Here is a 25,379-nt window from a genome sequence, read left to right as displayed (position 1 = left end):
TAAAAACTCAATAGTAAGAACCATAGCTATGTTTAAGAGTGTACACTTACAACTTACAGTGTGATGAGAACTGGAATGGGACTAAACAGCTGTTTGGTCATAAGAAAACTACTTGTCAGTGAGACTAATCAGAAAAAAAATGGCTGATCTGAATGTACTGTATTGAATGACTAGCTTATCTATCCTATAGTTGAGCTACTGGCCAGCACCTTACCTCCAATCTTATGATTTTCTTCAGGATAATAGGCTTCATTGCTTGAAAATGCATAAGCAAGGAAAACACAGAATGTGGCATGATGATGCCACGGTCTTGGGAAATGCTGAACTCCTCACCGAGCCCCTCAAGGCCACTCAGTCTCCAGGCAACTGGAAGTGCAGTGGGGTTACGCAAGCACAGACTGCGCGTTTCCCCCCTGAAGGACCACAGGCAAGGGAAAGATGAACACATTAGATGACCTTTAACACAGGGTAATAAAATTTGGAATACACTATATTAAAATATTTAATCAGCATGTTATATTTTTAGTAACAATTCTTGTCCTACAGACTGTTACGATATTGGATTTATTTGTTTTGTGTGTCTGGTTATGCTTGCTTTGTCCCTATGTCTCTGCTGGTGGTGGGATAGGGTGTGTCATCCCTTGTTGTTTCAGGGCCCACCCTCTTCAGTGTGCCTGTAAATCTACTGGTTGCTGCTCTGCCTGTTCTTTGTTGTTCCGGCCTCCTGCCAGATGATTGATCCACCAAGCAACTTAGAGGCCTACTTAAGGCCTACAGACTGCCATGCTACAGACTGTGTTTTTGCTCACTGTTTATCCTATGCTTGATCCTGAAAGCTATTCTGTGTATGACCCCTTTGCTACGTTTCTGACTACTCTTAGACTTTCCCCTTTTGATAGTTGCTTGGTTTTTGTTTGCCCATTCCGTGTATGACCCTTTTTGCTTGTTTTGACTACGCTTTTGTGGTTGCTCTCTTTACTTTGTTGGTTGGCTTGTAAATACTTTTGTATATATTTGTATTTAATTCATTATTGAGTGGCTTAGTAAGGAGTCTACGCCATTTTGTTTGCCCTTTTGTTTTTTCTTGGTTTGTGGTTAGTTAGGGAGTAAGGAAAGAATTTTGTATTTCTGTTTCTTTGTTTTTGTTTCACTTTGGTACTAGGTAGAGGGAATTTTGTTTATTGTTTTGGCCTTGTCGGCTTCTGAAGCTTACAGACATATTTTGGGGATTTGCTAATTCACCTTTTTGTAAAATAAACACTAAGCAAACGCACTTGGTCTCACCCCCTTTTTTTTTCCTTTTCACTCCTGTTACGGCCCGACCTAGACCGGGGCACCCAGTATTTGAAGATGAGAATTTGTCTTCCAGTCCACTTCTTTCACCGGAGGATACGGCCTCCTCCGTACAAGATGATGTCGCTACATGGGGCATTGGGCGAGAGCAGTTTGTTGCTGCTCAGAAATCTGACGCGTCTCTCTCTCTCGTTGTATTGCTGCAGCTGTAGGTAGTGCTGAGTTACCTCAACATTCAATGGCATATTTTTTGATAATGATGTTTTAATGCGAAAGGGGTCACCCTCTGATGTTAAGCATAAGTCAAGGGCTGTTTTCCAGGTTGTGGTTCCAAAACCATATAGAACACACGTTTTGCGTATTGCCCATGACCATGATCTTGCTGGTCACCTTGGTGTAAGGTAGACCTACCTCTGTGTTTTAAAACATTTCTTTTGGCCAGTCATTAAGTCTGATGTTGCTAAGTACTGTCGATCTTGTCATTTTTGTCAAATTGCAGGAAAACCTAATCAGGTTATTCCCCCTGCTCCACTTCAACCTATCCCTGTTCTGGGAGAGCCTTTTGAGAGACTTTTGTTAGATTGTTGGTCCCCTTCCTCGAACTAAGTCTGGTAATGTGTATATGCTAACCCTGATGTGTGCGGCTACTAGATATCCTGAAGCCAAACCTCTGCGTAGCATCAAATCTCGATGCCATGGTTATAATTGTGAACAGGATGTTCACTCTTAAGTAAGGGGGTGTTACGTTATTAGATTTATTTGTTTTGTGTGTCTGGTTATGCTTGCTTTGTCTCTATGTCTCTGCTGGTGGTGGGATAGGGTGTGTCACCTTATTGTTTCAGGTCCCACCCTCTTCAGTGTGCCTGTAAATCTACTGGTTGCTGCTCTGCCTGTTCTTTGTTGTTCCCGCCTCCTGCCAGATGATTGGTCCTCCCGGCAACCCAGAGGCCTACTTAAGGCCTTCAGACCACCATGCTACAGACCGTGTTTTTGCTCACTGTTTATCCTATGCTTGATCCTGAATGCTATTCTGTGTATGACCCCTTTGCTATGTTTCTGACTACTTTTAGACTTTCCCCTTTTGATGGTTGCTTGGTTTTTGTTTGCCCATTCCGTGTATGACCCTTTTTGCTTGTTTTGACTACGCTTTTGTGTTTGCCCTCTTTGTTTTGTTGTTTTGGCTTGTAAATACTTTTGTATATATATTTGTATTTAATTCGTTATTAAATGGCTTAGTAAGGAGTCGACGCCCTTTTGTTTGGTGAAGGTTAGTTGTTTCACTTTGGTACTAGTTAGAGGGAATTTTGTTTATTGTTTTGGCCTTGTCGGCTTCTGAAGCTGACAGCCACCTTTTGGGGATTTGGGGGGTAACAAGACTAATTAATGGCCAAAATTGAAAAAAGTATATATATTTAAAGAATAACACATGAACAAAACACATAATTATGCAACAAAGTTAGACTGCTGAAAATACTGCAGCACCCTTGATTTTTAGGATTCCTTTGGCTGTAACTTCTATAATAATAATAATAATAATAATAATAATAATAATGTAATAATAAAATCTGAATTTATTGAAAACAAATTAAATAGCTTGAAAACATTGAAAAAAAGTCTAATGAAAGTCTGACATACAAAAGTTGCAAAGCTAATAGGATACCACCTCATATTGCACATGGATATTGAGAAATAAGATTTTTCACACATGAATCTGGCCGAGCCAGTTACCTGGTCTCCACCCAACAGAGCAGGCTTTTCACTTACTGAGGGCAAGACTAAAAAGAGAAATGCCCACAAAACAAGCAGTAGTTGAAGGCAACTGCAGTAAATCTTGAGGGAGGAAACTCATTGGTCATCCAAGTATGAAAAACAATCCTTATGCTTATAAATATGCTAGTATTTTCTCATTATTTATGGTGTATTATTGTAGTAGTGTGTATGGTGTATGACATTAAGTAGTGCATAATTGTTCTGACCTGTCCAGAACAATCTTATCAAAATTAAGTTGCTTCCGCTCCACTTCCAGTTCTGGTCGGACTGCACTGCAAGAGATGTGGAAGATGGCAGGTTCTGGGTTCTCCTTAATACAGCACACCACACTGTCTTCTATAAAACCTGGAGTTGTGGGATATGCCCATACTCTGAGCTCCTGGGGAAAAAACAAAACAAAAAAAAAATACTTCATATGGGATCGCCACTGCTTTTCTTCCCCTCCCTTGTATGCATAGATGCCTATGCATATGTTCTGATCACGGTGATCTTTCTGGGGGATTATTTTACAGTCCTCCTGTTTTAGTGGTTGGTGTGAGTTGCTTTTCCCTTTTAATATATGGCTATAAATATTTTGTCATGGAACGTTAATGGGTTAAATAGCCCTGTTAAGCGAACCAAATGCTTAGATTACCTAAGACGCAAAAAGGTCTCTATTGCCCTTATCCAAGAGTCACATCTGAAATCCGTGGATGTGCATCGCTTTCAAAATAGATATTTTAAAATGATATCTGCCTCTTCGGTATTAACAAAACTAAAGGCGTGCTGATAGTTATTTAATTTAATAGTGGTTTTTTAATTATAAGAACCCGTGGAGATACAGAAGGCCGAATCACTTATGCTGTTGTTTCCTTAAATAATACTAATCATGCTTTTATGTCTGTATATGCACCCACCAAGAGTGATTCCTCTTTTTTCAAGAATTATTACGTTTAGTTGTGAGTTTAGAGGACTGTCTTGTGGTGCTGGATCTCCAGTTTGATAGATCTCATGTCTCTAAGTCTGATTTAGTAATCTCTGGATGTTTTAGTTAATTTTTGCGACACTCCAATATTGGTAAACGTTTGGCATTTACAAAATGACAGTGCTAGGGATTATACATTCTTTTCAGCTTGTCATAAGAGTTATTTAAGGATTGATTATCTACTTATCTCCCCTTCACTGATTCCATATATTAGTAAAGTTAATTTTCTACCAATTCTTTTATCTGATCATTCTCCGATAATTACATCTTTACCCCCGCATCATTGGGCACTAAATGCTTTTTGACAGAGTTTTTACAGATTAACAGAGATTCCACCTCTGACCCCCAAGTATTATTGGAAACCACCAAATGTTTTATTAGGGGTTAATGTATAAAATTTTCATCCTTTAATAAAAAGCGTAAAAAGAGCCGTAAATGTGAATTAGAAAACCAAATTGGTCTATTAGAAAATAAAATAAAAGATAACTTTTGTGAGATTAAAGCCAAAATAGCAAATGTCCATCCAAAATTCATATATTTACATAGATGCATAGACATGAGGGCTTAGTATATACTCAACCTAAAGATGTAAATAGGGTATTTGGAAACTACTACCAACATTTGTATACTTCAGAATCCAACTCTGACCCAAAAAATTTGTATCAATTCCTTAAACATTTAAATTTACCCAAATTAAGTGACTCTCAGCGCAACATATTAGATAGCCCTTTGACAATCAAGGAATTAAAATCCACCCTGGATTGCTTGAATAGTAATAAAGCCCCTGGGCTAGATGGGATTCTCCCAGAGTTACTGAAGATAATATGGGACATAATAGCACCTTTGATTCTCAATTCTCTTAACTTTGCGTTAGAAAAGGGGGCTTTACAAAAAGACCAAACTTCAGCTTTAATAAATTTGCTGCTAAAGAAAGGTAAGAAACCACTTGAATGCTCTAGTTACAGGCTAGATTGGTTACAGGCCAATTAGCCTTCTATTCACAGATTCAAAGCTTTTGGCAAAGGTCCTGGCCTTGAGATTGGATCGATGTATAGGAGACTTGATTACCTACTGTATGATCAATCAAGTTTTTTAAGGGGGAGATTCGCTGCAGACAATATACGTAGACTTCTGCATATTCATATACAGCTTCCTCAGGGCTGTAGTGGTGAAACATGAAGACATGGGGGGAGGGGGGTGGGTGGGCGACAGAAAAGGAATATGACTGTCTTTGGGGTAATTCTAATAAGGCTATGAAAGTCTTAAAAGATAAGCTAACGACTTATCTTCTCGCACGTCAACAAACTAGTCAGGTAGTCAGCTATCACAGGTAACTAATTGTAGACAAGAAATAAGTAAGACTAGGTCCAAGTTTCTCGAGAGGTTTCGAGAGACCTGGACCCTCTTGGGTGGTATGCCCCAACCTGAGGCAAACCCTAACCCATTTTTCCTTACCACCTTCTTAAATACTTGTGGACCAGAAATCATGAATTTTAAAGTTTAAATTGTCAGATCTTTCTGCAATGACTATTAATAGATTAGGCGAGCGTGCGAGAACAATGAAAGGGGATAGTATTTTAGAAATCAAACAGGGTTAAGGGCCTTGCTCAAGGGCCCAACAGTGGCAACTTGGTGGTTAGGGGGTTTGAACCTGGGATCTTCCAAATTGTAGTCCAATGCCTTAACCACTGAGCTACCACTTGCCCACAGAGGTGGAAAAAGTGGAGGTAGAGGAGGTTAAGAAGCTTGCAGGGTCAGAGTGCGGCCCGTAGATCTGGTAATTGTTATTATTGTATAAAAAAAGGACATTGGGCTTGTGCATTTCGCAAGGAGGCCTGATATGAGGGACGTGGTGAACAAAAAAATGTGTATGACCAGTTGAATGATGGTCAGTAGCATAATGCTAATGAAGTGTTTTCTCTTAATCCTCCCCAGCAGCTGCCGCAGCGAGAGCAACAAAAACAACATCCATAGGCCCAATCCTGTCTCAGAGCTGTGGCTGCCTGTGCGGTGATAGTACAAGATGCTAAGAGGATTGTTCTCTCTCATCCTTTAATTTTGTATTCATCAGGGTAAATAAGTGCTACCGTCAAACACAACATATGACGGCTCAGAAACGGTCTGGGTAATAGATTATCCAATGTTCTACAAGTAACTTAGAGATAAAATCCACCTCTTCTTTGACACCCTCGGATATGCTCTGGCACGCTTGATCAATGCACAGAATGACACGATAGTGGATAAAGATCATGACTCCAATACCCACACATTCTTTTAATGTGGGGGATACTGTTCTGATAAAATCTTTGACCCACAGAAAATTGGGAGATTGAAAAATATGATGCACCAGCAGAAATAATCGCAATCACTCGTACTCTTGTTTTAACTAATCTTTTTCCACAGTGGATCCATGCTACTAGGCTGAAGAGATGTCCTGTCGGCGTGAGATCAAAAGAGGAATAAATGCTTGTGTATTATTATTTCTCTCTGTGATTTCTTTGTTTCCTGGATGAAAGACGTGCTGCAGTGACGACCAACCCATGATGTGACACAGAGGGGGTGACGTGACAGAAGGAAATGTCTTGGGTTGTTATGCGACGACTTCAACTCTGCTATTAGTGTACTATCAAGAAAGGCAATAGTTCACCACTAGTAGTTATTTATGAGTCAGACCTGTTGTGTCTTTCTGGTCCATGCATTCTTCGTTGTGTGCAAAATCTTTGAATGAGTATGTTTCAGGTTATGTTCCTGTGCCACGTCCGATGACCTATTATCCGCCGGCGACTTCTGGAAAGCTCTGAGTTTGATTCAACGATGTTTCTTATGAATAAAAGGGGGAATTGTAGGGAATATTTTATTTAGTTTAGTGTGTTTCATGATATTATGTGTGCATGAGATCAGAGTGTTTCCTTTCCTTTTGACCTCGACACGCTGTGTTATCTGCAAACACATTCCTTAGTATAATCTATGTTCAGGGTCGTAAAACTCCTGAAGGCTGATAATTGCAAAACTGTTCCCAAGCTTCTGTTCTTCTCCCTGTATCTTTTATAAACATTCCAGACCAGCTGTACCCATTCCTGCACCCCTCCTTTTTGGTACTTTTTGTGTGTGTGCATATATATATATATATATATATATATATATATATATATATATATATACTCCTGTGTAGGAAATATTAAATTTCTAGTGTGTTTCATGATATTCTGTGAGCGTGAGAATAGATTGTCTTTCTTTTACCACGACACAAGCTGCACTTTCAATAAACAGATTCTATAGTAGTTTATGTTAAAGGTTGTAAAACTGTTGAATGCTCGTAAATGCAGAGCTACTCCTAAATTTATGTTCTTTCTTACCTTATCTTTTAAGAGCATTCCAGACTGGATGTAAACATTCCCACATCCACCTTTTCTTTGGTTCTTTGTGTGTGTGCGTATATATACTCCTGTCTCCCACAATAAACTTTGAACGTCTCACTGAACACTGACTTGTGTGCTTCATTGAGGGGTTCCCAGAGCTCAGGCGGGACAGCAGAATACAGGCGGAGCACTGAGTAGACCAAAGGGGGTCTACCAAAATTCAAGAAATCCTTACAATTTGGGGGCTCGTCCGGGATACCTCTAATCAGGTGAGTGCTGCTTTAAAAAAAAAAATTCTCTATAAGCATAGAGCAAGCACACTCCCTGGGTTTTTGGTATCTGGACCATATACAGTACGGGGGAGGATTGTCTTGGGGCTTTTACGCCTGTTTAGCGCGCGCTCGCTTCTGAAAGGTTCCTTGAACTGAAGCATAAGTGTGGAAGCTGTATTCTGTTGCCTGCTACTTGTCTTTGTGTGTTGTTTGTTGAAGATATTGGTTATTTCTGTCGCGGGTTAATTCACATTTATAAAATGGGTAATAAGACCACAACTATTTATCTGAAATCCTTTTGTGAGCTGCTCATCTGTGCCTGTCTTCCCCGTACCCACAAAACCATGCTCACCTTCGTCGGAAGTGTGTGCCTCAGGAAAGGGAAAGACTCCCAAGAAGGTGTCAGGACGAACTTCTGACAGCCCTCTATCGGATGATCCCGAGGATACTGATGGTGAGGATGATGATAATTCGGACGATGAAGGTCCGGAGGAGAGGTCTCGCCCCAAACCTCGACAAGAAAGCACTGTGTTTGTTTTCTCTATGGGACCAAAGCGTCCAAAAAATCCTTCCACCATCCGTAAGCACGCTGAAGGACATTATTAGGATGCTCCCTTCTCCCAACAAACCTTTGAATTTTGTTGATATGCTGATAAAGGCTTCTAGGCACTGTCAGCCCGTGGGTGCGGATTATCGCTTTATTTTGCAATCGGTTTTGGGAGATGGGTACGATGAGGCTGATTTGATAAAAACGGTAAAATGCTTAGACTCTAAAACAGACAAATTGGCTGTAGTGGAAAAAGAAGAAATATGACTTTCTTTGAGGTAATTCTAATGAGGCTATGAAACTCTTAAAAGATGAGCTAACTACTTATTTTCTTGCATGTCAGCAAGCTAGTCAAGATCTGTCACAGGTAACTAATTGTAGACAAGAAAAGAAAAAGTTTCTTGAGAGGTTTCGAGAGACCTGGACCCTTTTGGATGGTATGCCCCTGCCTGAAGAAAACCCTAACTCACTTTTCCTTACCACCTTCTTGAATAATTGTCGACCAGAAATCATGAAAATTTTAAAGTTTCAATTGTCAGATGGTTCTACAATGACTATTAAAAAATTAGGTGAGCGTGTAAGAACAAAGAAAGGAGATGGTATTTTAGAAAATAAACAAGTGGCATGTTTGTCTGTGGAGAGTGAAGGATACAGAGGTAGAGGAGGTCTGCAGGGTCAGAGTACAGCCCGTAGGTCTGGTAATTTTTATTACTGTCATAAATAAGGTCATTGGGCTTGTGAATGTTGCATAAAGGCCTGAGATGAGGAACGTAGTGGACAAAATATGTATAATCGATTAAATGATGGTCAGTGGCATGATGCCCAGCAGCCGCCGTAGAGAGTGCAAAAACAACAGCAATATAGACCCAATCCCTTGTCAGGGATGCAGGTAGGAGCATATGATGCATAGGGATGCCCTCAGAGTTCCAGCCCCGCGATGTTACTTCGTACTTTCGAGTTACCTCAGGAATAGATAAAATTTTAAGCTCACTGCTCAAGCAGGGTGTTGTTAAACCATGTGTAAGTTCTTATAACACACCTGTTAATCCAGTACTGAAACCTGATGGTATGTGGAGATTTACAAAAGATCTGAGAAAAATAAATGGCATAATTATCCCTGTTGCACCTGTTGTGCCTGATGTGCTGTCCATTGTTTTCTCTAGACCTTGTCATCATTTGCATTTTTCTGTTATTAACCTTTGTTCTGCCTTCTTCAGTGTTCCTGTGGAAGGGCAGACACAGCCATTGTTCGCCTTCACCCACAGAGGGCGTCAGTTCACCTGGTCTCGTCTTCTGCAGGGTTAATTGACTACCCAAATGTTTTTTCGGCTGTAGTAAGAGATGCACTTGGTGATCTAACTCTCTCCACTGATTCTGTTGTCCTATTGCACGCAGATGTTTTACTGGTGTCCGCCGCTGCGAAGAAGCCACCACTTGTCTCCTGAAACACCTGGCAAAGAAGGGTTTCAAGGTATCTAAGACTAAATTACAGTTTTGCAGAGACATTGTAAAATACCTGGGCTTTGAACTCTCCCAAGGTCAAAGAAGGCTCTTAAAGGAACGAATTCAGCTTATCATCGACACTAAACGTCCGAGCACTAAACATGCTTTCATGGCTTTTCCGGGACTGGTCAACTACTGTCGTCAGTGGGTTCCTGACTGCTTATTCTACGATAAATGCATCAGGAGTGTCATCTCACACAACGATCCGCTCCAACAGCCTCTGACATTGACTGCTGAACTGGAAAAGGCCCTATGTTCCGCTCCAGCACTGGGCCTGCCTAACTATCAGAAAACGTTCCATCTATATGCGTGTGAGCACGGGGGCACCGCTATTGCTGTATTGGCACAGGAACATGGGGGGGAGAGTGAGACCATGTGCTTTCTTATCTAAAACTTTAGATGCTGTGGCACAAGGTTTGCCTGCCTGTCTCAGGGCTGTGGCCACCTGTGCGGTGATGGTACAAGATGCTGAGAAGATTGTTCTCTCTCATCCTTTAATTTTGTATTCTCTATATCAGGTTAAACAAGTGCTACAGAACCTTCAAACACAACATATGAAGGCTTAGATCTGGGTATGAGATTATCCTTTGTCCTACAAGTAACTTAGAGATAAAATCCACCTCTTCTTTTGACACCCTCAGATATGCTCTAGCACGCTTGATCAATGCACAGGATGATAGGCTAGTAGAAAGAGATCATAACTGCTGCTTAGAGATTGTTCACTCCACTAGTATACGTCCTGATATGTCTTCTACATCAACAACTGGTGAATCTATGGATGTCCAAGGTAATACGCTAGCTTATAGTGTTGCTAAAGAAGCAGCCTGAAAAGAGATTTTCTTTCCTGACTCTGGTTCTGATTTGATCAATACATCCTTTCTTGCTAGCTCTTTGATTCCTGATGTAGATTTATTGTCTTTACAAGCTTCAGCCACGCTGAATGATTCCTCTTTTTGGCAAGCTCACGGTGCCTACGTTGTTTCTGATAGTTTATGGTATTGTGCTGATGGTCGTTTGTGCCTGCCATCTCATTGTCTTCCGTTTCTCGTGCGTGAGTTCTATGGTGTTACACATCGCGCGCGAAGGGGGGTTAAGGAAGATATGAAAAAACTCTTTTACATAGCTAACATGCTTGGAACAATTGATTCATTAATATCTAGATGTTTGGTGTGTGCTCAGAATAACGTGACAAAGGGTTTAAGTAAACACGAAAGTCTTCCATTACCTACTGCCCCATTTGCAAAGTGGCAAATTGATTTTACGCATATGCCTGCATGTGGCACATTCAAATATCTTTTGGTTTTGGTAGACAAGTTTTCTAGGTGGGTGGAAGCTTTTCCGTGTGCTCGAGAGAATGCAAAGGTGGAGTCCTAGTGAAAGAAATAATATCTCGTTATGGCGTGCCTTATGCTATTGACTCAGATAAAGGAACACCTTTTACATCACAGGTAACACAGAATTTGTGTAAATATCTTTCACTGTCCTGGTATTCTCACATTCCTTATCATCCACAGTGATCAGGTATAGTAGAAAGAACAAATAGGACACTGGAAAGAAAAATTGACTAAAGCAATGCGAACTGTGGGGAGTAAAAACTGGGTTGATCTGTTACCTGCTGTTCTAGCTGAAATAAGAATGACACCATTAAAAGACGTGCACATGTCACCATATGAAGTTATATTTGGCAGACCCTTTCCCGTGCCATGGAGGAAAGGTAAACCCGCGATAGGAACAACTGATCTTGATGTACATATTGCTGAATATTCTGCTGCTCTAATAGATACTCTAACTAAACATTATGAACAAATTGCTGATGTGACTTTAATACCCTCAACAAAACCCACACATCCTTTTAATGTGGGAGATACTGTTCTGGTAAAATCTTTGACCCCAGAAACTGGGAGATTGTAAATATGACGGACCAGCAGAAATAATCGCAATTACTCGTATTGCTATCCTAACTGATCTTTTTCCACAGTGGATTCATGCTACTAGGCTGAAGAGATGTCCTGTCGGCGTGAGACCAAAAGATGAATAAATGCGTGTGTATTATTATCTTTCTGTCTCTGTGATTTTTGTTTCCTAGACTAAAGACGTGCTGCAGTGATGTCCAACCCATGACGTGACCTTGATGGAGTGACGTGACACAGAGGGATCACCTTGGATTGCCACGGGTCGACTTTACTTTTGCTATTAGTGTACCATTCCTGGTGGTGTCTTAGCGCCTCGTGAGGTGGGACGAGTGCAGATTAGGCGTGCCCGCACTCTGAGCACTGTAGCGTCAAGAAAGGCAATAGTTCACCACTAGTAGTTATTTATGAATTTGACATTGTGAACAAGGTTTTTGACACACACGAGTTTGCACTCAACCTGTCATGTTTCTGTGTATTTTTCGCTGTGTGCAAAATTCTTTGTATGAGTATGTTTCAGGGTATGTTCCTGCGCCGCGTCCGATGGCCTATTATCCGCCGGCGACTTCTTAAAAGCTCTGAGTTTTATTCAACGATGTTTCTTATGAATAAAAGGCGGGAATTGTAGGAAATATTTAATTCTTAGTGTGTTTCATGATATTCTGTGTGCGTGAGAACAGATTGTCTTTCTTTTACCACGACACAAGCTGCACTTTCAATAAACAGATTCTATAGTAGTTTATGTTAAAGGTCGTAAAACTGTTGAACGCTCGTAAATGCAGAGCTACTCCTAAATTTATGTTCTTCCTTACCTTATCTTTTAAGAGCATTCCAGACTGGATGTAAACATTCCCACATCCACCTTTTCTTTGGTTCTTTGTGTGTGTGCGTATATATACTCCTGTCTCCCACAATAAACTTTGAACGTCTCACTGAACACTGACTTGTGTGCTTCATTGAGGGGTTCCCTGAGCTCAGGCGGGACAGCAGAATACAGGCGGAGCACTGAGTAGACCAAAGGGGGTCTACCAAAATTCAAGAAATCCTTACATCCTGTCTTCCACAATAACATTTCAAAGAGCACGAACTTGTGTGTTTCATTGAGGGCTTCCCTGGATCCAGGTGGGACATGCAGAATACAAGCTGAGCAGTGAGCAGATAAAAGGGGGTCTACCAAAATTCAAAAAGTCCTTACAACCATTTACTTTATTTCCAGCTGCAGAACAACCTTTCGCACTGGTCTATCAAGATAAACTGGCTTAGAAGTGTGTTTTCCCCTTTTATCTGAAGTTAAATCACTAATCAACGGTTTTACTTTCCTGACACTTCTATCAGCACTAGGATAAACTTCTGTAACTCTTGCTAGTCTCCATTGATTTCTAGGGGCACCATTCTCTTCAGAATGAAACATCATCAACCTTTGTATTTCTTTCATCCCTTTGCCAGATTTGTCTTTACTGAAGATTAAGTAAATACTCCATTTTCCACCTTGTCCAGAATTAATTTGCCAAGAACTGGACCTGATGCCATCTCATACGAAGGTACAGATCTTGACTTACAAACTGACCAAGGGGAGGTAAAATCACACTAGACTTCATCAGAAGAATGTAATTTGGCGTAAGAGGTTTGAGACTTGATGGGTCATTCAAAAGCTCTATTGTCAGAGGCCTGCTATTTATAATAGCCATGACTTCATACAAAAAGGTTCTTAGTGATGCACTGTCAAGTCTTTTAGCAGACCAATTGCTGTCAGAACACTTCTGATTGTCTTGATTTGTCTCTTCAATATGCCTCCCCTATGGCTTGATGATGGGACGTTCATTATGAACTCACAGCCATACTCTTTCCACTGTTCATGATTCAGATCTTTCACTGCATCCATAAACTCTCTTTTAGAGTTCACATCTTAACTGTCTTACATTTCCGCGTATTGCGATGAATGCACGCAATGCATTCATGAACGCATCTGATATAAGATCATCAAGCATTTAAATATGTATGGCTCTTGAACACATGTAGGTGAAAAGAATACCATACTTGTTTGGTTCCTTTTTTGCCTCCATTACACAGAATGGTTCGAAGCAAACTATGCCACAATATGTAAGCGGAGGTGTCATTTTCATTCTCTCTTCTGGCAAATCTGCCATTTTTGGATCTTGTGTGTTCTTTCTGTACTTTCTGCAACTTGTACACTTGTAGATGTGAAAGGCAACTGCATTGCTGCATCCTATGATCCATATTCTATCGGACTGTAGCTCATTTAGTCATACCTTCTTCTTGATGATGCACTTTCTCATGATAATGTTTTATAAGTAAAGTGGACACATGACTTGTCTTTGGCAAAATGGCAGGATGTTTAAAATGAGTATGAGGACCAGATCTTGTCAACCGTTCTCCTACTCTAAGCACACCACATTCATCTATAAATGGACTCAACTGGTATAGCTTGTTTCCCTTGTTTTTACATTTTATCTCTTTGTATTGGTATGTATTGTTTATTTTACTGCTAAAGCTTCTCTTTAAACCAACCTGATTATGAACAACTCTGCTTCTTGTCTTTCCTCAACAGTTAAAGCTTCATTTAGTTTAGCTTTAAGACCCTTGATTTGTTTAGCATAGGGCTTAATACAAGCAATGGCTTTAACTGCTCTTTTCCGGGCAGAAAATTTTGTCTGGCGGTCCACCAATGTTACCTCTTTTCTTGGACTATAGTGAAACACCTGGATTTTCCTAAGTCCAGGATCGTTTTCACTGATCTCTCCCACCTAGAACTTTGTTTTTGTACAGGTAATTCCCTTTCCTCTAAAAAGTCTGGGCCTGTAAACTAATTTAAAGCAACAAGTTGATCAGCTGTTAAACCCCCGGAGGGATGATCAGCAGGTGCCACTGCTTGGGATCTGTGGTAGATTTGATTTTTTGGATTATGTTTGCCACAAACATATAAAAAAACAACTGCCATCATTGTTTATGCATCCAAGAACTACCTTCGAGTCGGTCCAAAAATACTCCTGAAGATCATCTATTTTTAGCTCATTCCTTAGTACAGTACTTATCTTTGCTGCTATCACTGCTGCACACAGCTTAAGCCGTGGTACTGAGGTTACCTTAGTTGGGGCAACATAAGCCTTTACCACGACAAGTGAACAATGAACGTCACTATTGATGTTGACTACTCTGAGATAAGTACATTCTCCGTAACCCGTGACACTGGCATCTGAGAAGTGCTTATCCTGCTTGACATCTTTGAAGATTGTTGGTATGTAACATCTTTAGATTTTCACATCGGACAAGGATATTAGGTTATCTATCCATGTTTCCCACTGTGGTATTAATTCTTCTGGGAGTGGCTCATCCTAACCAATTTTATCTTGGCACAATTGTTGCAAGATTAGCTTTCCACAAAGAATAAAGGGTGCTAAAAAGCCCAAAGGGTCATGGATGGAAGCTACTGTGGACAGTACACCTCTTATGTTTAATGCATGTTTCTTGACAATAACTCTGAACTGAAAGTTATCAAAGGATACTGTATACACCACCTAACACCAACAGCTCTCTCCATAACTGGTTCCCCTTAACTGATATCCAGTTCTTTAACCCTTTCAGCACACTCTTCATCTGGTATTGTATCCAAAACTTTCTTGATGTTAGAAATGAACTTATTTAGTCTGAGCTTACCAGTAGCACACAGTTTTCTTGGTTCCTTAACAAGATGCTTCAGCATCAGATGTTACACTCACCAGTCCATCCAGATGGATGGAAATTCTGTTCAGTGCACGTTCCTTGACAAAGGAAGAGTCCATCATTGTTCCTGTCCTGAAGAAACCACATCCTGCTTCTCTCAATGACTATCACCCTGTAGCCCTCACCTCAATAGTGATGAAGTGCTTTGAACGCCTGGTCAAGGACTTTATCATTTCATCTCTATCAGACACACTGGACCCTCTACAGTTCGCTTACCATCCAAACCGTTCTACTGATGATGCCATCTCTCATCTCCTCCACACATCACTTACTCACTTGGACACTAGAAGGGGGAATTATGTTAAAATGCTCTTCATCGACTACAGCTCAGCATTTAATACCATAATTCTCTCCACACTCACCACCAAGCTGGAGCACCTGGGACTCAGCTCATCTCTGTGCCAGTGGATCTCTAATTTTCTAACTGGCAGACCACAGGCAGTAAGGATGGGCAGACATGTCTCAGCCTCCATCACTCTAAGCACTGGAGCCCCCCAGTGTTGTGAGCCCACTGCTGTACTCTTTGTACACATATGACTGTGCGGCCACTTCCAGCTTCACCACCATCATTAAGTTTGCTGATGACACAGTCGTGGTGGGCCTGATCTCTGACAATGGCGAGTCGGCCTTCCTGAAGAAGATTGGGAATCTGGAGAACTGGTGCCAGAGGAACAATCTCCTCCTGAACGTCACAAGACAAAGGAGCTGATGGTGGACTTCAGCGCTAAGCAGAAGGGGAACTACAAGACCCCCATCATCAACGAGAGCCCAGTGGAGAGAGTGATGAGCTTTAAATACCTCGGTGTTCACTTCACACAGGACCTGTAATTGTCCTGTCACATCAACACCGTGGTGAAAAAGGCCCGACAGTGTCTCTACCACCTCAGATGCTTGAGAGACCTCTGACTGCCCTCCAAGGTGCTCAGGAACTTTTACTCCTGCACCATAGAGAGCATCCTGACGGGAAGCATCTCAACCTGGTTCGGGAACAGCACCATACAGGACAGACGAGCTCTCCAGAGGGTGGTGCGATTAGCTGAGCGCATCATCCGCACCGAGCTCCCTGACCTGCACTTAAAGGTCCTACACATTATATTTTTCATTAAATGTTAATATGATCTTTAGGGCCCTAATGAAAAGTTTGTATTATACGTTAATTAAAAATTCAAAAGGATTGTGTAAAAAAACCACTACTTTTACCTGGTAAAAACTAGCTCTGTTCTCAGCAACCTGTTTCAGTACATGCTAATTTAAATGCTCATGACCTCTGCTGAGACCGCCCCCCCCCCCCGTTCTGTGGGGCGTGACACGTGGGGTATAGCGACGGAAGTGTAGTCCAGTGCGGGCAATGCTTTGGACTGCATTACCCACAAAGCATTGCCACAACGCAGTGCTTTGTGGGTAATGCAGTCCAAACTGGAAAACTATGGAATATGGAGCCCGAGTCTGTTTTCTTCAGGCGTTTTTGTTTTGATTTAAGTACGGAACCTACGCGGAAGTTTGTAAAATCGCTGGACAACGCAGAAATGATCGACTCGATTTCTCTTTCTCATCACTGCATGTGCATGAATTAACGGGCTGTTGCGCTGCCGCGAGCAACAACAACAACAAAAGCGGAGAAACTTACTGAGAGAGATACGGACGCGATGTGTTTACTGATGTGTTTACATGACTTCTTAATCTTCGACAGACATCGTTATAAACCATCTAACGTTACAAAGGTAAGCATAATATAGTTTTCCGACTACGTACACAGTTTGCAACTAGACAATCACCTCAATGCATTGTTTATTATAAACGGGCGATTAGGGATTATATAGGGACAGATGTACATAGAGAAGAAGCCATAACCATGTTCTATGAGAGTGTAAGTTAACTTACACTCCGCATTTATCGTGATTATTAGAAAAGGCGATCTGCAAAGAGTCATAGTAAAATAAATCACACTCACCGAGCCTGGTGAAGATGAAGCAGGAACACGAAGCGTTAGTACAGATCCGATTTTTAGGAGCAACTTCCTAGTAAAACCTGCTTTATATTGACCCGCATTTATAAAGCAGTCTGGTGAAAAATGAGTAGTGCAAACATGAACGCATTTAGGTAAATCAGCGGGGACGTTAGCTTTAAAAACTAAATTCAGCCACTGCGTCCTCAGCGGCTCAGATGTCGGTAGTAAATGCCGACTGCTGTGTTCGCTATTACACCCAACAACTGTACACAACACTCGCTTAGGCGTCATTTTGCTCCAGCAGCGAAAAAACAATGGCCGACAGCGTCTTCTCACTCGGGGCGGGTCTTTGCTAAAACACCAGTGTCAATTAACTTGTGTAGGAACGCCCTCTTGTGGTGTGGCGTCACAAGGCAAGGCTTTTGCGATTGGCCTGATTTCAGAAGGGGGATGTTACTGTAATAAACGAAAAGAAAACCACTGGGCGGCTCTTTATCATCGTAGAGTGGTTGTGTACGCACTCTCCTAACACACAGTTTAGTCCAAACAGCTTAAAATAGTGCATGTAGTGCTGTATGACCCCTTTAATCTACAGCAAGCGGTGCTGAACCAAGGCCAGGAAGATTGTGAAGGACCTCAGCCATCCCAACAATGGACTGTTCTCCCTGTTGAGGTCAGGAAAGCGATTCCGCTCCCTGAAGACCAACACAGAGAGACTGAGGAGGAGCTTCATCCCGCAGGCGATATGGTCTCTTAATCAGTACACCACACAGTACTGATCCATTTCGCACATCCACACACATGGTTTTTGCCCTAACCCTGACCATGGTTTTAACCCTAACCCTAACCCAAAATATTTGAACACCTCTTCTGTTGAAGACAGAGAACTTGCCATGTTCTATTTGGTATTGTGTGGCTTTTCGGTTCCAACCACTGGTACTTAACCAGTCAGGTAACTTGGCAGTAACCTTTTGATTCTCGATAGCATGATTGAGATCATGTAAACTCTCATTGTGAGCCATCGCACATTCACAACTGCATAAAAAATCTACAAACTTTCCTAAATCAGCACTCTCTCTAGCTGAAATGTTTGTCAGGAAAGTGGTTTGTCTCGAAAGCCTTTGGCGATTACAAAAGACTGGCCATATCGCTCATTCAGAAGATTCCAGGCTGCAGCATATGAATATTCACATATTGCACTTCACACTGCCCTCTCCCACCTGGACCAGAGGAACACATACGTGCGGATGCTGTTCATCGATTATAGCTCTGCTTTCAACACCATCATACCATCCAGACTGGTCATGAAACTCCGCGACCTGAGCATCACTTCCTCCCTGTGCAGCTGGATCCTGGACTTCCTGACAGACAGACCTCAGGTGGTTCGGATCGGCAACATCACCTTATCCTTACGAACACTCAGCATCGGTGTCCCTCAGGGATGTGTGCTTAGCCGCCTACTGTACACCCTGTTCTCCCACAACTGTACAGCAACATATAGCTCCAACACCATCATCAAATTGGCAGACGACACCACCATCATCGGCTGCATTTATGATGGAGATGAGGCGGCATACAGGGCAGAGGTGAGAGCCCTCACATCATGGTGCCACGACAACAACCTGCTACTCAATGTCAGCAAGACTAAGGAGCTCATTGTGGACTACAGGAGACTACAGGGAGGAAGCCACACCCCCATCCACATCGAGGGAGCAGTGGTGGAGAGAATCAGCTGCTTCAGATTCCTGGGCATAAATATCAGCGAGGATCTGAGTTGGTCACACCACATTGGTGTGATCACTAAAGTGGCAAGACAGCGGCTCTTCTTCCTGCGGCGCCTGAGGAGGATTGGCATGGACCCCTTTAGATCACAAAGCTCTGCAGAGGGTGGTGAGATCAGCACAGCGCATCACCAGGACTGAATTGCCAGCCATGCCGTACCTCTACAGTAAGCGCTGTAGGAGGAAGACGCGGCGGATCCTCTCTGACCCCAGCCACCCCAGCCACAGATTTTTCACGCTCCTGCCGTCGGGCAGGCGGTACAGGAGCATCAAGACCTGTACCAGCAGATACAGAGATATTTTCTATCCACAAGCCACCAGGCTTCTGAACTGCTGACATTCTGCACACACCAATATACTGTGCACTCACCACAACCACTGGACTCTTAACAATGTCACTTTAAACAATGCCACTTTAAATATATATTCAAAATACTTCATTGCATCTTGCACTGTTATATGTAAATACTAAATTATCTTTAGCTTACTTGCACATACACATACCTTTGAAATAATGTTTTTTTTTCACTCTTCTATATTTTTATATTTTTATGTTTATGTAAAGTTGGGGAACACGGATCTAAGAATTTCATTACGGTAATGATGCCTCATTGTTATCTGTATATGACAGTAGAAACTTGAATATTCAGAACCTATCATGACCTTCCAAAGCCTCTTTAGCAGCTCCTCCAACATTGTGAAGAAAAAATAATTTCTCTGAGGTTGGAATATTTTTCCTTTCGATTAATGTCTCAAAGGATGTCTTCCAATATTCAACCTAAGTCAATCCCCACTAAAGATTGTAGGTTCAGGAATCGATAGTCTGTTTGCTCACATAGCCCCAGCCAAGACTTTAACAAGCTCTTGTGGTTCACTAGGTGCATATGGGCATTGGTGCTCAGCATTTACCAGAGTGGCTGTCTGCATAACTGCAAATAGCTTAATGCACTGTGGAGCATGCTGCTGAACAGAAAGATGCTCTTTTCCACCATAAACCTAAATTTTTGTCCCAGCTGCATTTATTCTTTTCAATTCTTCCAAACGCTCAAGCTCTCTTTTCAGGTTTTCTATTGACTTTCTTCCTGCAGCACTTTCCCTTTGCTGTTTCTTAAGGTGAGCAGCCTCTTGTTTTTCTTCTTTCTAACATGCATTTTGTCTGTTCCCTTTTTTCTTGAACATGACGAGCTGTTGCAGCTGCTGCTTGGTCTGCAATTATATCATCCGTCTGACTGGATATTCCGCTGTGGCGACCCGTCGCCGAGTGCAGCCCGACCAACAGCAACCCCTGGTCTACACTAACAGCGATTTACTTCAGTGAAAACAAAGACCAACAGCAACCCCTGGTCTACACTAACAGTGATTTACTTCAGTGAAAACATTGGGGCCAGGCCCCCTGGTATACACTAACAGCGATTTACTTCAGTGAAAACATTGGGGCCAGGACGTGCTGCTTCTGATCCCGGGAGAAACAGGTCTACTCTGTACACTGCTCTGGCCCCAGGTTACACAACTTGCCTTGTTAAGGTTCTTTTTTTTCTTTTTTACACCTGTTAACCCTTTCTTTTGCTCAGTTCATATATTCCTTAAGTAAGTACCAAGCCACTAGGTCTTTGCCTTTATCTTACTAATAATTTAGCTTTGCTTTGAGTGATTAATAATGTTTGGACTTCATCTGTTTAATGGTTGAATTGTTAAAATTATGCCATTTGGCAGATAACCTTCTCCAGAACAGAAGTGCTTTAAGGTCTCTATAAATACATTCTTAAACTGGTTTATTAGGTCTTTGACTAAGAGTATTAACAGTCAAGCTATGTTAGGGATTGGAAAGCTTTTAAAAAAAATAAAAATAAGTACAACATTTTTCTATAATGAAACATTATTATGTTTTGAAATTTTGTGTTAAAAGACATACCTTTCTTTCATTCGGCTTAAGAACCATGCTGAGAGGGTCCAGGATGAATGTAGTGGATTTTGTGTCCCGATTAAGGTAGAAATTAACCTCTGCTTCCATGGGGGAGTTGTTGTGTATAACTAATCTTTCAGTATTTTCTGGGTACTTCTTTTCCTTGTTCCTATGTAAAGAGTTACAGCGTTACAACTTAGTAATTTATTATATATTTTAATTTGCAAAATTATGCTTTTCACATATTATTTAAATAATTTCAAAAGTTAGTGCCTGTGTTATTAGTTCTATGTTTTTTTGTGGGTAAACACATAATAACTCTAGATTGTAAACTGTCTCAGTATTAGGTAAATACAACCTCAGATAATATACAGTATAACGTTTTCAACCCATTACTTAAGTAATTTTTTTTTTTTGTATGAGTTTTAAGTCTCTCACACGGTTGGCGCATCCTTCTTTACAAGCTTCAGTTCATTAAGGTTTTGTCATTGAGGTTGCCACAGCATTTCAGTTGGAATGAGGTCTGAATTTTGACTAGGCCATTCCAAAACCTTGATTCTCATCAAGATTTACTAGTGTGCTTTAGATAATTGTCCTGTTGCGTGACCCAATTTTGTCCAAGCTTCAGATGTTGGGTAGATGGCCTCATATTTGCCTCTAGAATACTTTCGTATTATACAGAGAATAATACGAAATAATACCTTAATCGGGACACAAAATTATACAGAGAAGTTCATGGTTAGGTCAATGACTGCAAGGTGCCTTGGTGCTGTGACTGCAAAACAAGCCCAAATCATCTTACCCCCCCACTGCCATGCTTGACAATGGGTGTTTTTTTGCTAAAATGCTTTTTGTTTTTTGACAAACAAGGCGCTGAGCCTTAATGCAAAACAGCTCAACCTTGGGGTCATTTGTCTATAGGACATCGTTACAGAATCTTGTGGTTTGTTCAAATACAGTTTTGCAAACTGCAGTTATGCTTAGACAAAAGAGGTTTTCTCCTGACACCCTCAAAACAAACTGTATTTGTTCAGTCTTCTTTAAACTGTGCTGGCATGAAATTTATTTTAACATTTGTGCGCGCACGTGCACCTGTGTGTAAAAGTCATCCTACACAGTAGCCCCCTACCTCCTCCTCTCCTCGCTTGTTTTTTCGAAGTTTTCGAAGTTTTCAAAGTTTTATTTTTACTTTATATTTTGTATTGTTTTTTTTATATGAATATTTTTAGGTTGTGGAATGAATCATGGGAGTTGACAATATTTACTGTATTAAGGGGAAATTCACTTTGATATACGAGTGCTTTGATATACTGTACAAGCACGCTATAGAAACAAATTATGCTCACAATCCAAGGTTTAACAGTATTTCTCTTTGCATTGTATTGTCTAACCTTGGGGTAAAGATTAGCAACTGTCTTAAATACTTCCCACTTGTTGATAATCTTTCTTAATGTAAGAGGTTAACTTCCAAATTTTTGGGAAATGGTTTTGCAACCCTTGTAGATTTATTAGGTAATTTATATTTAAATTGTAAACTTAAGAAAACTACAACACCTGTCTCTAGCTTTTCCACAAAGTAGTGGCCCGAAGTCATATAGGCCTGAGTGGATGATGTATGTCTTCTGTAAGCCTTTGTCTTTTTCCATGGCCTTTTTGCAGTAAGCAAACACCACCCTATTGCAGAGACAAACAAACAAACAAAAGCAGAAAAACAACATATATAGGTAAACATATTTAATATGTCTAATCATGGGCTTACTGTCTGTTTTCCAGATCTTTAATGTAAAATGAGTAATATAATTACTTATGGTCTTTGTTGATGGATGGCAGAGCACAGATTCCTCTGCAGTTTAGCTGATAGCAGCGCCTGGTCCCCATCACTTCAAAACTCAAAGTCTGTTTAAAATCACCAGGCACAGACGAGTGAAACCATAGTTTCAGGGTCAGTTCTCCATTTGCCGGCACAACCCAGCGGAAATGAGTGAGCCTTCGCAAACATCAATAACAAAGCAAAATCAATATACATTACAAATGCAAGCATGAAAAACCTTGGCCGTTGTACTATTCATAATGAATGCACACATACTGTAAGTAATAAACAGAAAGCAGGTGATACAGATAAAAATTTCTACATCCTATTGTATTAGATGTTTGCAGTACTTCAATGCTTTTAATGCCACACCAAAATAGCATTAACTATTATTAAAATCATAATGTTCTTAATCTTAAATCCTAAACTGAGTATAGCACACAAAAGGAAAGGTTAAGATGGGTTATTTTTTCCTCAAAAAGCAAAACATAGAATGTGTGTTCACCTCTGATTGTGCTCTGTAAGACAATCCTCCAGAGATTTGTTATGGTCAGTTTCAGATAAGGAGGTGACCGTGTTTAATGGAGGTGAGCGAGAGTCTATGTTCTTGGTGGCTTTTTTCGTAGGAAATCTACGCTTATCTTTTGGGGTCCCTTTTACTGATTCCTCTTTCACTGGGGCCCTTTTCCCTTTCCCTTTGTTTAGGGATCCAACATCCTCCTAAGCACACAAAGCAACAATTAATGTAACAATTATTATGAAATTGGGATTTGAACTTGTAATCTCCCAAAAATAAGAAAAATATTTTCTGTTCTGCCATTTTGGAGCCCCATGTTGGAAAATAATCGATGTACCTTTGAAGAAACAGTGGGGCTTGGAGCTTCTGTCTCCACATCAACTTCCCGCTTCTCCTCAACTGGGTCTTCCAGAGTTGAGGGCATCAAGAAGGTGAAGCAGCCAGGAGTAAGGTTGGAGCTGGACACCACTCTCTTTTTGGGGTATGGGACTATTGAGAAAAGCATGGGAGGTGGAATGGGTGGACCTGTGGGACCAAGCCCTAATCCATCCAAAACCTAGGAATATTAAAGAATGTGTCATCAGTTTCTGGATATGCAGTGTGTATGTATGTATGTATGAACAGTATGTCAGTCTCTTAGACCTTTCCATCTCTTAGACCTTTCCACTGCAACCAGTGGCTGGGGTCTGGGCATTGGGTGGGAATTCAACCCGGGCCTTTCGTGTGTGTGTGTGTGTGTGTGTGTGTGTGTGTGTGTATGAGCCTATACAAAAGTCTTAGGTCCCCATGTTACTTTAAGATACAAACTCTACCTTGTCTGCATTATTATGTAAAAAAAAACATTCAAACAAATGTTTTCAAACCAAAAAACTAAGTTTTTCTGGCAACATTGTCATACTTGCTCCTTTCTATTTTTATGCAAAACCCATGAGCTTTCATTAGTTTTTGTTTCTACCTGAAAACTGGTCTGCCATGCAAATATATGCAAATATGCTTCTTTAATATTATTTATTTATTAATTAATTGAGGAGTTTGTCACACATGCTTCGTTTTGCATGCATGTAAAACCCAGAGGCTTTTTAAAAAATGGTACAGTATGCTGCTTACTTTTTTGGTCTACATATAGTTTCCTTTAAGATTATTATTATATTACTTCTGGAATACTAATGTTTGGAAATCCGATGTGTTCTGTTTCTGGAAATGACAGACACAAACACAAACACACACACTATTTTTTTTTAAATATATAATTTATATACTGTTGGTATATAAGGTGGTTTGAACATGTGAATGGTGGTGAATATATCATATATAATATAAAAGGATGCTGAGGTTTGAACTTCCAGGAAGGAGATCTAGAGGAAGACCAAAGAGGAGATTTATGGATGCAGTGAGAGAGGACATAAAGTTGGTGTGAGAGAAGAGGAGGCAGAGGATAGGGTTAGATGAAGGCAGATGATTCGCTGTGGCGACCCCTAAAAGGGAACAGCCGAAAGACAAAAAAGAAGACTGTAAACCATCCAGCAGTACCTCATTCAGTGATGGCAGCTTTAAATTCTCAATCAGTTCTCCTATGCTTGCATCCTTCTTTTTCCTAACAGAGATGCAGATGTGGGGGATAAATTTTATCGCCTGCTCATTTTCTGCACCCTCTGTGCCACTGGACAACAGATGAGTCTGGCTGGGGGTTGGAGAGAGCAGATTAGGATCAACAGTGTCTCTTTTCATCTTCTCTTTCTCCCGCTCCTTCTTGGTCCTCTTGCTGGGTATCTTATGTTGTTCTGTGGATTCCTCAGGCTGCTCCAATGAAGGAAGAGAATTTAGCAGGAGGCCCTGAGTCCTATCCCAGTTCTGCAGCATGTGCTGGATCAGTGTTTGGCTTTGCTCATACAGACGGAAACGGGAAAACAGCTGCCTTTGTGCCTCACTTATCTAGAAACATCACAATCAGAAAAATTTTGGAATTAGGCAAGAGTATTTGATGTTGCAAAATGTTACAAACTAAGAAGGTTTCAGCTTTCTTTTTTCGTATGAAAGAATGAAAATGTTGAATAAAAATGA

The 25,379-nt window shown here is 40.9% G+C and overlaps 1 protein-coding gene across 1 annotated transcript in view; it reads right to left on the bottom strand.

The window, feature by feature from the left end:
• The window catches only part of LOC128527483 (hydrocephalus-inducing protein-like), a 224,907-nt gene that overhangs the window by 31,830 nt on the left and 167,698 nt on the right, over positions 1–25,379 (bottom strand). The window contains exons 44-52 of the mRNA XM_053499884.1: positions 24,849–25,250; positions 23,656–23,874; positions 23,385–23,521; positions 23,307–23,321; positions 22,796–22,978; positions 22,546–22,665; positions 21,001–21,160; positions 3,270–3,442; positions 215–413 (exon numbers count right to left, since the gene is read on the bottom strand). Coding sequence (XP_053355859.1) covers positions 215–413; positions 3,270–3,442; positions 21,001–21,160; positions 22,546–22,665; positions 22,796–22,978; positions 23,307–23,321; positions 23,385–23,521; positions 23,656–23,874; positions 24,849–25,250 — 1,608 coding nt within the window. The remainder of the gene's footprint in view (positions 1–214; positions 414–3,269; positions 3,443–21,000; positions 21,161–22,545; positions 22,666–22,795; positions 22,979–23,306; positions 23,322–23,384; positions 23,522–23,655; positions 23,875–24,848; positions 25,251–25,379) is intronic.

Source organism: Clarias gariepinus, chromosome 7 (genome assembly GCF_024256425.1).
Source record: "Clarias gariepinus isolate MV-2021 ecotype Netherlands chromosome 7, CGAR_prim_01v2, whole genome shotgun sequence".
NCBI lineage: Eukaryota > Metazoa > Chordata > Actinopteri > Siluriformes > Clariidae > Clarias > Clarias gariepinus.
The sequence above is the reverse complement of the archived record's forward strand: the minus strand, read 5'-3'. Positions and strand labels throughout refer to the sequence as shown.